Source organism: Agelaius tricolor, unplaced genomic scaffold (assembly GCF_023055355.1).
Source record: "Agelaius tricolor isolate 1412-34295 unplaced genomic scaffold, bAgeTri1.0.p SCAF_11, whole genome shotgun sequence".
NCBI lineage: Eukaryota > Metazoa > Chordata > Aves > Passeriformes > Icteridae > Agelaius > Agelaius tricolor.
The window spans coordinates 4454077-4469240 of NW_027269271.1; the positions used below are offsets into that span (position 1 = coordinate 4454077).

General features: G+C 47.1%; 1 protein-coding gene across 1 annotated transcript in view; it reads right to left on the bottom strand.

Annotated features, from left to right (window-relative positions):
- PAPPA2 (pappalysin 2) overlaps nucleotides 1-15164 on the bottom strand; it is an 88219-nt gene that overhangs the window by 56406 nt on the left and 16649 nt on the right. Inside the window, exon 3 of the mRNA XM_071435898.1 lies at nucleotides 3366-3511. Coding sequence (XP_071291999.1) covers nucleotides 3366-3511 — 146 coding nt within the window. The remainder of the gene's footprint in view (nucleotides 1-3365; nucleotides 3512-15164) is intronic.

Sequence of the window (15164 nt, forward strand, 5' to 3'; positions counted from 1 at the left end):
AGATTTGTGCTGGTCTAGACTGTGCTTCTCCTCTACTCACACAGCCCTGGAAGCTCCTGCTCCCAGGACATTCTCTGCTGCTAGCCAGGGTCTATGGCAATGCTGAAGGACTCCTGCCCATGCCAGTCCCAAAGAAGCCAACCTGCTCCTAGGTCAGGGCTATCCCAGAGGACATTCCCAAGTAACCACAGGACCTTTAAACAGTGAACCACAGAGCTGAACCTGCATTGCAGGGCCAGTCTTCCCCAAACACTGAGTCAGAGCAATTAATGGAACAAATGCATGACAGTTAGTCAGACAGGAAGATGCCATTGCCTAAGGTACCTCGGATGGGAGGGCTGGCCCTCCTTCAGCATCCACTGACCTCTGCCAGATATATGAGCTGGCCTCAGCTTATATAACTACAGAAAGTATTTATAACATCAAATGTTCACCATTCCCTTGCCTTTTGACCACGTTTATGCAGTTCACATGCAGCTACACACGAAGTTCAAAGCATCTGCATTATTACATTACTGGGTTTATTGAACAAGGCTTTCCACCACAGAAAGTTAAGGATTTTTTTTTAAAGGAATTTCTTCGACTCCTTCTGCTTTGTAGTTAAAAATATTTACTTCTAAGTTCTCAGAAAACTCATTCCAGACTCCAAGAAATCTGAATTTGTGAGGAACTCACTGTGATTATGGTGGAAAGACTGAGACAGACAGTATAGTCACAGGGAGTGGTGCAAACAGACCTGAGACCTACCTCTGCTGCTTGCTGGCAGCAAGTTGTCTTTCTCTGGGATCTCCACAGCAGCTGAAACATGGTCTATAGAAATTTCATAGACCACTTCAGCCTCTCCAAGCCAGTAATTGTCTTTTATGCTTCATTGAAAGTAGTTGCTCTTGGCTGTACTATTGGTAAACTATCCCCAAGTCTTCAGAAAGGCTGCCTGAAAATTTAATTTCCTCAGGAAAAAAAGTCTGGAGGAGAGCAATAGAACTGTAGGTAATCAGCATATGAATGGTCATGTAACTTCTGGTGGCCCCAAAGAAGCATTGTGAAGAGAAGGGGATGAAAAACAAAGTTCACTGAAGACTTCCAGAAGGTGATGACACCAACAGGAAGGTGAGGTCAACCTTCCTGAAAAACACACTCAAAGATCATGAAGTTTATAAGGAGATTAAAATCCAGGTGGCAGATTAAACAACTTCGAGAGATGGAGATGATGGAGAACAATAAATCTAGTGATCTTTGGGCTGTGGCAAAGTATTAAAATAGCAGAAGGGAAGGCAGCTGGAGAAGAAAAAGTCACATGATGCTTCTCCTGAAAACATCTAAGAAAGTTCAGTTCAGAGAAACAATCAGAGCAAAATCTGACCAAGACTCTCTGCAGACAAGAGGCAGTTTGGCTTCTCAGAGAAGCCAAGGAACCAGTTTGATTCATACAGAGAACTAAAGCATGGAGGGCCTGTACGTATGTAGGGAAAAATCAGCATGGCATTTCTGCTCCATGGGAAAAGACAGTGGCATGAGGGGTGCAGGTCTTGTGTGATGACCCTAAAATTTTAAGGTCAGGATAGACAGGAGATTAGCAAGATTTAGCACAAGGAAAGGAGTCTGTCTTTTTGGAGCCATACCCCTCTCTTGTGTATAGACCTGTCTCCACCCCTGGCCATAGCTAGGTCCTTAAACGCAGGAATTTTTCACAAACTGCCATTAACTCCTCCCAAGGCTTTTCCTTCTCTTTACTCACTGCTTTCATTTCACATCTACTCAGATTCTCCATTAGCCTCTCGTGAGAGCTTTTGTCAAAAGCCACACATTCATGGCCTCCTCAGTCCTGAGTTTCTTCTGTGTGGGACAGTAATATACATTGTGCAGGGTACAAAGCAAATGATGATGTGGTGAAGCTCACTGTTTAAGGAGAGCAGAGTCCACCACCCGCCCTCCCCAGCTCATTAAATCTAAAACCAAGGACAGTCTTGAACCAAAGTCTTCAGCTCATGCCAGAGACTCAAAGAAGTTCAGATCCAGCTTCATACTTCACAGCTCTGGCACCAGAGTCAAGACAACACCCCTTTTCCCCTGAACCTCCACGCTAAAGCCCTGATCCAGCATTTCCAGATGGTGCCATTTCTCATGTCCCTGGCTGGACACAAGCTCAGAGACTGGAACTAAATGCAAGCTTTTGATGAGACCAGTCACCCCAATTACCCCTCTGTACAATGGCTTGCAGGCCATTGGGAGAGGTCTGAGGGGAACGTGTGTGCGGCTGAAGCACTTGCTGCAGTCAGATGATTGTCAAGCTGAGCCTTGGAAGTGGTTTCTGGAAGCTGAAAGAATAAATTTCATGGAGATTTGCCTTTCCTCAACAAGCAGCTGTAGCAATATGCTATTGAAAAAACAGCCCTGAAACTCATTGAGGGAGGGAAACTGGCACAAAGGAACTTTGAAACAGGTCTTTAACAGCAGTATAAAACTTTTCAGGGTTGAACATCACGCACTTGTAAAAGCAGAAGATCTAGGTCTGCTGTGCAGGTGTCAGGAGTAATTATTTCCAGTTACTTATTGAGAAACGCTTTAGACATTTTGACTGCAAAGTGTAAAGGGCTTTGCCAGAAAACTCCAACAACTGAAGAGGTGGTAGGAGAGGCAGGAAAAAGAGAAACAACAGAAATAGCAGAAAATGCACAAAACAACCACATTCTAGGGAACCAGTAGACATTTTGGCAGCTTTGCAGCCTACGAGGACTGATGACCTTAAGGGTCCACCCTGAATCCTCTGAGGCCAAGGAGAACCTTGCCTCCAGCAGGTAGTAGGCCAAGTTATAAAAACATGGTAAAATTTGATAGTTATCCTCACACTTGCAGCTGGATTCGGAAGTGGCCAGTTCTGGCTGCTGCCTGGGCAGCCCTGGAGTTGATGAAATCTGCCATCTCAGCTCTGAAAACACTGACACTTGTGGTTTGTATCTGTTTGCTAATATGTGCTGCAGAGTGAAGTTCACTGTCTCCAGAATCCTACTAGATAGACCTGGAAGGTCCAGGAGAAACCAAATGTGAGTCTAGAACTCTCTCCAGAGCCTGCACTTATGGTAAACCTGTGGTCCCACTACCTTCACCATCAAAAGTTTCTCATAACAATGTTGAAGCCCCTTGTCAGTGGGTAATCTCACAACCTTGCCCACATAGATTCAGGGAGCAGGCAGCTCTTTTCCTTACAGCAGCAGCTGTTGGAACACCCAAACCCTGTTATCATGACCTTTGTATGAAACATCCACAATGTTGAGGCACAGCACATCCACCTCTATTTGCCAAGTCGAGGAAGAGAGAGAAAAACCAGTAATTCTGATACCCCAGGAATGGGATAAGTTACTTACCCAGGTGACTAAGGGCCTCTTTGTCCCATGGCCAAGTGGCAGCACCAGCCAACTCTTCCCTCACTGAACTGGCGAAGTAAATATTGAGGAAATGGGTGCTGTTCAGCTTCAGAGCCTCCTTCAGCTCCTTCACGCTCATGTAAGCCCTGAAAGGTCAAAAGAGAGGAAATATTCATCACACATTGCACACAGAGTGAGGAGGAAAAGTGGGAGCCACCCGTAGACATCCTACAAAGGAGCATTGGTGTTCAGGGTCCCGTGGCCATGAGTGGGTGGCCAACACGAGAAATTCCGCATTGCTTAGGATGCCTCCCAGACCCAAGCTGGCACCAGTGCCTGCTTGGGCTGGTTTGGCAGTGCCAAGTGGCTCCTGCAATCTGCCATCAGGAACCTGGAGATGGTGAGTTTTCCTTCTCATGGAGAAGGGCTGGTGTTGGTTTTCTGGGGCCTGTAGCCCTGTGTGGGTGGCTGCTTGCTAGGGTTCTGAAATCCACAAAGCTCAGAGCTCCAGGCAGAGTGTAGCTAAAAAAGGCATGCCAAAGGGAACACAAAACTGCCACAACATGCCTTCCTCCACAGCTTTTCCCTTGGATCCAGCCTTAGCCCAAGGCTGCTTTTACTGCCTAGGGTTAGGGTTCCAAAATCACAGAGCCCAGAGCTCCAGGCACACTGCAGCTGCAAAAGACATCCCAAGGGGAACCATAAACAGGATGCCTCCCAGACCCAAGCTGGCACCAGTGCCAACTGGGGCTGGTTTGACAGTGCCAAGTGGCTCCTGCAATCTGCCATCAGGAACCTGGGCTGCTGAGTTTGGTTTCAGAGGGAAAAGTGTCTGGACCAGACCTAGAGACATCATCAGCTCTGAAACCAAGAGCGTGTTAAAGCACTGAAATATTCAGCAATTCCACAGGATGTCCCGTGACACTGCAAACTCTGCTCTGTAAGGTGCAAGTTCACGTAGTGAGGGGTTTGGGAGTGGGTGGAAGGCACTCATGCAAGCCTGAAGAAGTTTTGCTCATTACAGTAGCTTTGTTGGTGAGTTCTCACCCCAGACAAAGCTTTCCAATCATGGCAACAAAAGAAGCCCCACAAAATATGAGAATAAGTAATAAAATATGATAAAACAGGAGAAGAAAATATGAGAGGAGGAAGGAAATGCAGAGGTTGGTCCTGCTGGGGAAAAGAGAGGGGGTTTGGCATCAGGAAACTGGAATTTGAGTTGGAAGGAGAGAAGAATTAATCCAGAACTCCAACTGCTTCTAACAAGGATTTTTCAGGGATTGTCCCTGATACAGGGCAAGAGAGGAATGGACATCACACCTTACTGTTGGGAGCAGAGAGGGTTTGTCAGCTGGGGCTGAGAAGTGTCTTCTCCAGCTTCTCTAGTCTATCTGGACTTCCATTCCATCCTTTTCCCCGGGAAAACCAGTATGCCAGAGATGGCAGTATGTGGTAAAAACAAGGGTGTCCCAGCAGTGCACAGCCACATGTCTCATCAAAACACATCCCAGGGAATTGCACAAGGAAGAATATGAGCAAAATTATCTTGGAACATGCTCAAAAAAAAAAAAAAAAAATTTCTTGCAGCTCTGCTCAAAATGGACCTTGGAGAAGACTGCCCCCTCTGCTCATGATCTGTATCTTTCAGATGAGGTCTGGGATGTCTACAGGAGCCAGCAGAGGAAAAAAGAGCAAGATTTCCCAGAATAAGCTCAATGAGGAGAAGGTAATCTCTGGAGCCAGATTCATCAAAGGGCAAGTTTAGAGGGGAAGGTCTCCTGACAACACTGCTGGCTGTCTCTCCTCCTGTCTTCAGGGCTGGGAATAAAGAGTTGAAAGAACACAGGAATGTGAAATCCAAGACCACCATTTCTAAAGGCCACAGTAAGGTAATGGGCTAGGAGAGGTGGGTAGCAGTCAGGAAATTTAGGTTTCACTCTTCCCTCTATGTGAGTGTTTCTGCACAGATAAAAAGACTGTATCACACTCACCAGAACATCAACAGTCCCAGCATTGGTCTTTAGGGAGTTCATGTCCTCAGCTATGCAAGACAATCAAAGTCCAACCTAATATCAGCAATAATAATTCCAATAATAACAGCAATGGAATTATAAGGTCTTGGACTGTGCTGCAAATGCCAGGTACCCTTTTAAATGGACTTCAATGATCCTTGTGGGTCCCTTACATCTTAGGATATTCTCTGATTCTATAAATTAGGTGCTACCATTTCCACCATCTGTGCCATTATCCTCATGGGCTGAGACAGGCTTAGGACAGGTAGCAGACATTGTCTCCACATTTCTGTGACTTGTCCCTAAGTCTTCAAAACTTGAAGACCCTGACCCACAGTTTGTGAAGCCATTCATTTAAGAGATTCTGAGCAAGAAAAAAAAAAACAACTCATGGAAAGGCTTTAAATACATCACTGTGGAATGATGATGGAAACACACCATTGTGGAAATATGTCATAAGAATGACTAAACCTGCAGCATGAGGCCAACAGCAACATTAAGGTGGTGGAAAGCATTTCACTTATTCCCATGCTTCCAGGAGCAACTGGCATCTTTGAGCTGCGTGGATAGATTATGAAGGGAGCACAGCTGTTTCTTTACATTGGGCTCACCATGAAGGAGCACCAGCTCTGTTTGAACAAGCTGCTTCTGGGGGTGTCCTTTAGCAGTGATGCCCATTAGTGCATTCCTCACTACATGGGATGACACACAGGAGGATGGAGCTGAGGATGGGCTAAGGGGAAAAAGGCACGTTCTCATCTGAGATGTGAAGTGAGAAAGGAAACCCTTTTCCTTTCTTGTTTGAAATGGCAAGATCCCTAGTCTTGCTGCTACACCAACAGGCTTGTTTAGAAAGAAAGAGGTTGCTACAGCAAATTGAAGAGAAGGAGGAAAATAATGAAAAAAAATAAAGGCTTCCAGAAATAAACTAGAGCAGGGTGGCATGTGGAACAGAGCTGGGAAAATCAAGGGCTATTTCCCTGGACCTGGAACAGCAGAGGCTTTCAAAAGCCACTGCTGATTTGGGAGGTGTCAGATAATCAGGGTCTTCTGACTGCCTCTCTCCTACCAGTCTGCGCCAAAGGACCACACCAGGCTGGAGGCATCTCACCCATCTTCCCAGGAGCTCTGAAGATTCAGTTACTTCAGACAGATCTTGGCTGGGCTATGTGGCGAGATGAGATGACCAGCTTGTCTTCACCAGGCCCCGAGATCTCCCACCACAAAGCAGCATTCCCAGAACACTTTCCCCAGCCACATCAGCTTGTGGAGAGAAAACTCTCCCAACCGGAAAGGACAAATTAGGAGAACTTGATCCCTTCCCTGTGATGTCTTGCCTGAGCATCCCAGACACGCGCCACGCTGACGCCACCCCTCCAACCCAACCAAGGCGGGAGCAGGCCGGGAGGAATAGATAGTGAGAAGGATAAACAAACCTGAAGGACATACTTGTGGCGTGACTCGGAAGGAAGAGAAGCAAAAATTTCATAGAAATAGAGCATAAGGAGGGGGAGGGGGGAGAGAAAGTCTCCTTCACTCATCAAAGCTGCTCGGGGGACACAGACTTAAAAATAGCATCAATTCCTGACCTATGATATCTCGGAAAAATAGCCCCAAAGCCTTCCAGGCTGTCCAAATTCCAAGAGCCGACATCAGCCCTATTCAGAGGGATATTCCTGCAGTCCCTCTTCTGGAGACATGATGTTTTTCTGGCTGTCGCCTGCCATTCCCTTGACATTAGCAACATTTTTTGTCAAGTCTTAATTATAAATAACTGTAATTTCCTCCATTGAGATATCTGGATGGTTCAGGGATGTGTAAGGGTTAGAGGGAGCAGTTCCAGCACTGAGAGCTGTTCAGATGGGTTGGATGGGCAAGGAGAAGAAAGGACCCTAATTTCACCTGCTATGGCACAGAAAGCACAAATATCCTGTTAACATCCCAAAGATGTGAGCAGAACAATTCTAGAATGGGCAACTCCAATTCCCCTCAAACTACATTTCCTGCTGGCATCCTTAGGTTAGACAAGGAGCATCCAACTGGCACCTGACCCTTTTGCTTCCTGCCAAGGTTAGGCTCTCCTTCTCCTTCAGTGCTTCTGTGATTTTACTGAGGCAAAAGCAGAGCAGCCTTTGGTCTCCACAAACAGCCTAAATGACAGCACTCTCGTCTGCTTCCCAAATAATTTTCCAATGCCTACAAGACTAGAGTATTGCAAACTAGGTGACATTTACAGGAGGATAGGCACTGCAACCCAACATGGAAGCACAAAGGAAGGACAGAAGGATAGGTGAAGGTACAGCTGTCAGCTGAGAAGCAAAACACAAACCAACCCCAAAGAACAGGGTAGAGGACAGAAGAGATAGAGATGGGACATCAGGTTTGCCAGATTCAAAGTCAATGTTTTTTCAAGGGCATCCAAGAGCAACCAGCTGTGTGGTGATGCCACCTGGAGCTGGGGGAGCACTTGCAGCCCTGGAAGAGCAAAGCTTGCAAGAAGAGTATGTGCAACAGTAGAGAGGGATCAGGGGTGGGAGGGCACAGAATGACATTATTAGACATGAGAATGGGAATGAACACCATCCAAAATGATGGTATTTGAAGGGGTGAGCCCAGAAATGGTGGATTCCCTTACAACAGGTGATATTGGCTCAAAGTTCTGTTGGATGGCACTGTTTGATGGCCTGACACTAAGGCACCACACTGCATCCTGTTTTACTTGCATGGGACATAACTAGGGGCTGTCATCCTCTGGTGCCTCTTGCTGCTGGAAAAAGAAAAAGAAGATGGAGCAGCTTTAGTGACTGTCACCACAGAACAGCAGATTCAGAGACTCCACTGCAGATAGAGAGGATCTCCACAGGCCATTCTGACCCTTGTTCAAAAACAGGTCTAATTAAATTGCATTGTTCAAGGTCATCTGGGGCCTGAACAGCCTCAAGGACAGAGGTTTCCCAAACCTTCTGGGCAACTTATTCTAGTGTTCAAGCATCCTCAAGTTAAAAATAATTTCTAAAGTCTAATCCAAATTTCTTACATTCCAAATTGTGTCCATTGCTTCCTGACAATTGTCTTCTTGGCATCCTGCTCCATCTTCCCTGTGCCACCCCTTCCTATCAAGGGGGGAAAGTCATCAAATGACAGTAGATTTTCATGGTAAACTCTTACTGCACTAGACCTTACCTTATTAAAGTCTAAAGAATGAAAGCTCGCTTTCTGAACAGTTGAAAAATCACACTCCACCCATGATCCCAGACCTCCCTGGAGAAGTCACATTCTTTTCTTATGCTTTTCCTTGGAAACTTTTGTCCTGACCACAGGGGAGACAACACCTTCCTAACCTGGTTGTAAGTCAGGCTCTGAGCTGGCTTGGTCAACAGAGAAGACTTGATGTACCCAGGAGAGACAGAGCTGTTGCAGCTTTTCCAGCACAAATCTCTGGGAGCAACAACAGGACCATCACTGGTGGGCAAGTGGAAGAGATGAGAGGATCTGCTAATCCATGGGGCAGCAGAAAACACAGTCAAGCTGTCAAACAAGCCTAATATGGGAGAAGAAGGGCAAGAGTGGCACTTTTTAGTGACAACTACACCATAACAGGAAGCCTGGGGGCCACAGTGGCCATGATGAGCAAGACACAAAAGATGGCACCTCCAAATGAAAAGCAAGGCCAGCACATACCCCCTGCAGTGCCATGAATCAAACTAAATTCTCTGGGTACTGCAAAGGGTGCAGCATGTAATGCCACAGGAATTCCACTGCAATTCAAAAATAGGAGTCTTTTCCCTGTAGACCTTTCAGAGGGGATGTGGGAGTGGGGTTGGGTGGAAGCTGTCCAAGTGCCCTCCATGGACAACTGGAAAATACTTGAGACCCAGCCAGCGGCAGCTAACCATACAGCCTGAAGAAGTCACAGGGGATTCCTGGCTCTGCTTTCATGTTTTTCAACCACTGCAAGGAAATTCCTCTTCCTACTTCCTGCAAGCAGAGAGGCTCCCTTTTCCCCCAAACCTCTGCTTGACAAATGAGGAATCCCCTCAGACTTCCCAGCAATGAGCACCAGTCTGCCAATACATTTTGAGCATGTGGGTAAAACATTTCTCCAAGGCTGCAAAGGGTTAATGACAAACACAGCAACCTTGTCTCTGAACCAGAGCTCAGTCCATGAAGACAGGTCCTGATCCAAATGGTGTGAACATTTTGGGAGAGCAGACTCTCTAAATTCATCTGTGAAGGAAGATGCTCCTCCAGATGGTGAGCCAAAGTGGGTATCTTCCATTTTGGCCCACTAAAGGACTCCTCCTTCAAGGTGAATCTTCAGCAGGGGGTCTGAATAGGTGGGGCTCCACACCTGGGCTCTCTGCTTGCATAAATGAATCTTCCTTGCTAGAATCTGGGAACCCTCATCCCTGTTCTCATCACACCTCAGCCTTGCCTCCCCTTCCTGCCTGCCACAGGCAGACAAAGCCCACCACCACAGCAAAAACACAGTGTGACCCTGGAACAGAGGATGAGCCCAGATGAGTTACCTGCTCTGCTTCCAGACAAGGCTGATGGTCATTCTTATACCTGCAGCTGCCTCACACTCTGGGTGAGGCACACTTTTACCTGCCCGAAAAGTTCTGGCATTATTAACACAGCTGGGGGGATGCTGTGTTTTTGAGTCCTTCTGTACTTACTGAGACTATTTGCATCCCCATGACCATGTCTGGGAGCTCTGACTCCAGTCCAGCACGCTGCTGGTACGCCACAAACATTCTCTGCCAGCATCATGACAACTTGACAAGGCAGTAACATCCAAATGACTCTCATCTGGACAGGCTTTGGTAACACAGCCAGATACAAAACACATGCAAGATGGGAAGGGAAGGCTGAGAAAGAGCCAGACATTCCCCTGGGATCACAGGAAGCACAACACTGCTGGAATAATACCCTCTGTAGTGCTCAGGAGCCTTTCATCAACTTCACTGGGTGCTGGACTCCAGCCAAAGAGCATTTGAGTCCACAAGGGATGAGGATATCACACAGTTCTTGGACATGCCTGGAAAAATCCACCTCTGAGGCACTGGCGGCACGAGTAGAAGAGCAGCCATCACTAGCAGGGCAGTTTAAGTTTTGCATGGGTGGCTGAGTATCAAGATGCCAAAGAGGGTGAGAGGGCAAAACAGGATCCTTCAGGACCAGGAGGCTCCCTTCTGTATGAGCCACTCCTGCTGCATTCAGAGATAACTCTCCATCTCCACGTGTGAGCATGGGACTGAAGCAGTAGCAGATGCTGAAGGGTCAGAGAGCTGCACTGGCAAAAGCTGCAGATGGGATCAAAAAGACACATTGTAGTTCAAGGCTGTGACCCTTCCACGAGAGATTTACAGGGGACAGGGAGCTAGAGGGCTGCAGATCGCTAGCACACAGCTCTGTTACGTCAGAGGGCAGTACACAACTTCTTGAGGTCAGATTTGGGAAAGAAATACATTAACATTAGTGTTAGACCAGAAAGCCTGCAGGGCATTTTGCCCTGAGATAGGCTGAAAAATAAGTGCTGCTAACAATGGCATGGCCCAGATATTCCTGGAAGTGTTGGCTAAAAGGTTGTTCACTAAATCATCACTGAATCAGCCAAAGGCAATGCTATTTTAGACCTGGTTTTGGTAAGCAGTGCACAAATTATGAAAGAGCAGATGAGAGAAAGAATACTTGGCCTTAACTTGTAATGAGTGGATTCAGATCAACTTAAATGGAGAGATGAACACAGGTCTTGAAAGAAGAATTGAAATCCAGGACTGACCAGCAGACACTGCTGCATCATAGCTGTCAGGGCCATGGAACTCCCTGAAATTAAGCTGACTCCAGTGAAAACAAAGAGTTAAAGATCCTTTTAGAAATAAGGGCAAAAAAAAAAAAAAAAAGGAAGAAGCAGATCTGCTGAGGAGCTGAAGCTCAGTGTAATTGAGATGTATGCCTGGACAAAATTACAGTATGGTCCCCACCTTTATTCCAAGTTAGTTTAACTACATGGTAGTGGAGCAGAGCTCAAGATAAAGACAAAAAAAAAATTAAAGGTGGCAGCAGTTGGATGGGGACTAAAGTGTCAAGTGTCAGTGGGACTGGGTGGATGACAGACCACAGGGGAGGTGGCAAGTCCCAACTCCAAAAGTATGGGATGTAGGAATATAGAGAGGGAGCAAAAAGCAAAAGGGAAGAGTGCAGAAATATAAATATTCATAGCTAAAACTTAGTGGATGTAATATATTTGCAGGGGAAATGCCAACTTGGATCCAGAAGGACTGGAAAACAGCTGATAGGATACTTGCAGAGATGTCTGAGAGGGTGAACAAGGATCACAATGAAACACTTGTTTCATTGAGTTGTCCTCTCTCTAAAGTCCTGTTCCCACCTGGTTATCTTACCTTTAAAGGGGATGAACTGTTTTTGTGGTTCTAGGAGAGTGCTCTTGAAAACTCCCAGCACTCACTCCTTTAGCCTGCATGGAAGTGAATCCCTCCCAACTGAGCTTTGAGCCAGCTGCAATTTACTCTTCAAAAATCTCAAACTTTTGTCTTAGCACTAACCACCAGCACTGCAGCAAAATCCAAAATCCACAGTATTGTGATCACTGCAGGCAAGACTACCACTAGCCAAGCTATTACAAGCCAGGTATGATTGGTTTGTGAGTAGCAAGTCCAGCAGTGCCTCACTTCTGGCTGGCACATCCAACACTTGTGTGAGGAGCAGTCCTCTACACACTCCAGGAAACTTATGGATGACCTGTGAGCTGCTGTGTCATTCTACCAACAGATATCTGGGTAATTGAAGTCACCCAGAAGAACAAAGTTCTGATGACTCAGAGCTTAAATTACTCAAATATTGCTTTGCTGGCCTTATCATCTTGGTTTGGAGGTCAATAGCAGATCCCTACTGTAATACATCCCTTGGAGACAGCCCCTCTGATCTTGACTCAGAGGCATTTGACAGGACTTCCACAATCATCACAGCTGACTTCCATACATTCAAAGTTCTCCTTAACACAGAGCAAAGCCACAGTCAGGCCTCAAGGAGTTGTCTCTGCCTCTGGCATCAGAGCAGGACACCTGGCTTTAGAGGAAAGCTGTGTTAATTCCTCCCTATCAGCCTGCCCAGAGACTTTGCTTTTCTGCCACATGCTGCTTTCCTCTCTGGATCTTGTTATACTTCTGTTGACAGCTTACATGCAGGGCAAGAGGGCAGAGATCAATTTTAAGGCTGGTTGCATGTTGGTACTCATGTTTTAGGGTCTGAACTGAGGATGAGTGCTGAATCCATGAGAATAAGCCTCAGGAGAGGTTAACCCCCAGCTGTGCTCTCACACCATAGTGGGCACCCTGAGGACACCAGTGCCAACAGGGTGCACATGTGCATCAAATGCTTGGATCACAGAAAAACACTGGGTTTGTGATATTTGCACCCCGAGGGCAGGGCTGGCTCACTGCCTCGCTCAGCTGCTTGCTGCCATGCACATAATGGGCACCACAGCCTGTCCAAGGGCCTCTGGGGATGGCTGTGCTGGGAACCCCAGCACATCTCCATGTGTCTGTGTAGGCTTCCCAGATGGTACTGAGCTACCACCAGCCCTAGCAGAAGGTTTTTGAGACATACCCACTGGGACTCAGACAGCATTTTGTTCAAGTTGCTTGTGGCTATTTGATAGACCTGTAGTCATCCTCTCCTGAGCTCCTGAAGGAGTCAGTCCTGCGCTGCAAAAAGCACCAAGGCCAACCACCAATCACCCCAAGAGGTCCTGCTGCCTGACACAGAACCCACTGTAAGAGAAAGTGCCACAACACTGGTTCTAGGGATAGCTGTCTACACTTCACCCAGGAACAGGAACCCACATGCTCTTCTCCACCTGCCTCAAATTAAACTGTCTCAGGGAGGAAAGGACCAATTCACTCCATTGCCTCCTCCACTCCCATCACAAATACCATCCAACATCACCACACTGTTGGAGGGGAAGAGGTGTCTTTTCCATGAGTGGCCTCATGGAAGCATCAAGACATGGCTCCATAGCACAGACATCATCCCCAACAAGAGAGGTCTTGGGGAGACAGCAGCAGGAAGGAGTGCTGGATCAGGCATACACAGCAGAGAAATCCAGGGCTGTGGGAGGGAGCAGAGTGAAGCTGATTGAAGGAGGCATGAAGGGAGACAAACAAGGGAAGCTTGGCCTCTGGCTCTGCAGGGACTGCCTGACCTCTCCTGCAAGGGGCACGGCAGCTTCGGGCTGACGCCGGCAGCGAGCCTGCGGCCCGAGAGCTGCTGCTGCTGCCAGAGATGGCAAGCTGCAAAGCCCTAATCTGAAAGGACAGCTGCAGCACAAAGCTCCCCATGCTCCTCTGCCAAGCCAAGATGTGGGACCCCTTCCTTCTGCATTGCTCTTCCCCCAGCCTTGGTGCATGTCCTGGAAACCACTGCCCGTTCCCCTCTGCTCTGCTCTTGTGAGACCCCACCGGCAGTGGTCCAGAGCAGCATTTGGGGCTATCAAGATAAGGAAAATGTGGACCTGTCAGGGTGAGCCCAGAGGAGGCCACAGAGGTGATCAAAGGGCTGGAGCACCTCTGCTGTGCAGACTTAGGCAACATAGGAAACCCTGTGCCACCAAGAACTGGTCCACAGATTTAGCACTTCTTACAGCACTTCGGCCTAAAGCATCATTTGTTTCTGCCAAACAACCAAACTCTACACACACTTGAAATTTAATTCAAAATAGGCTAAATGATCCCAAAAATCTCCTACAGGAGTCTGGCTTTGAGCTTGTGTTAGCACTAGTGATTCAACCCATGAACCTTCCTTTTCACCCCTCAGGGAAGACAAATCCATGCAAGTCCCATAAACTTCCTGACTTATATGACAATTCTCATGTTGCTTAAGCATAATGGGCCATCAACTTTCCCCTGGGATAAATTTGGCCTGGCAAACTGTCTTTTAGTGCTCTACATCTTGGGGGAGTTGATAGCATTTAGGGTTTATTTTAATGGGAGTCAGTAGCCATGATCAATTGTAAAAGCTCTATTTCCACGGAAATGGGAATTTAATAGATTTTTGAAAATGCTGGTTATTGACCCAATGGGCCTTAATGGCTTAAAAACAATCTGATTGTAGTGTGTATGAGTAAATGTGTGTGATTTTCAAATGAATACTGGAATAGGTAGTAAAAACCCATTTAAATGGCAGGAACCTGGTCAATAGGGAGTCTCCATTTGCGTGCTTGGCTTTTCTATTTCTATCTGAGTGAATCACGGCCATCTCTTCCTCGGAGAGGCTCACCATTTCCTCATGGCTGAGATCATCCTAAAGCACATGGCCCATCTGAGCCCCAGGAGGGTCTGGGGATGTCTTTCATTAGACCAGGCAATGATGCAGAGCTCTCAGAACAGCCGGGCTCCCAGATGCTTCCACGGTGGGAGCGGAGCATACACGGACCATCTCTCACAGATGATGCACCCATTGCTCACAGGACAACTCCTGGGGAGCTCAAAAGACATGTGTGCCTCAGACTCTTGGGTTTAAACTCAACCTGCAGGCTCCCAGCTGACAATCCTTCAGGGAAATTCCCAGGCAGAAATCTTGGTTTGTCTGGGATTGACACATATCAAAGACGTCAACAGGAGCGAACTCCAAAGGAATGCACTAATTGCTAAGAAGCAATGAACAGACTAAACCCTGATATTCATTCCACTGACTGAAGCCCCCCTGCTGCAACTAGGGCATGTATTAAGGGTTATCACTCCCAAAAGCCCTCCAAGGTCTACCA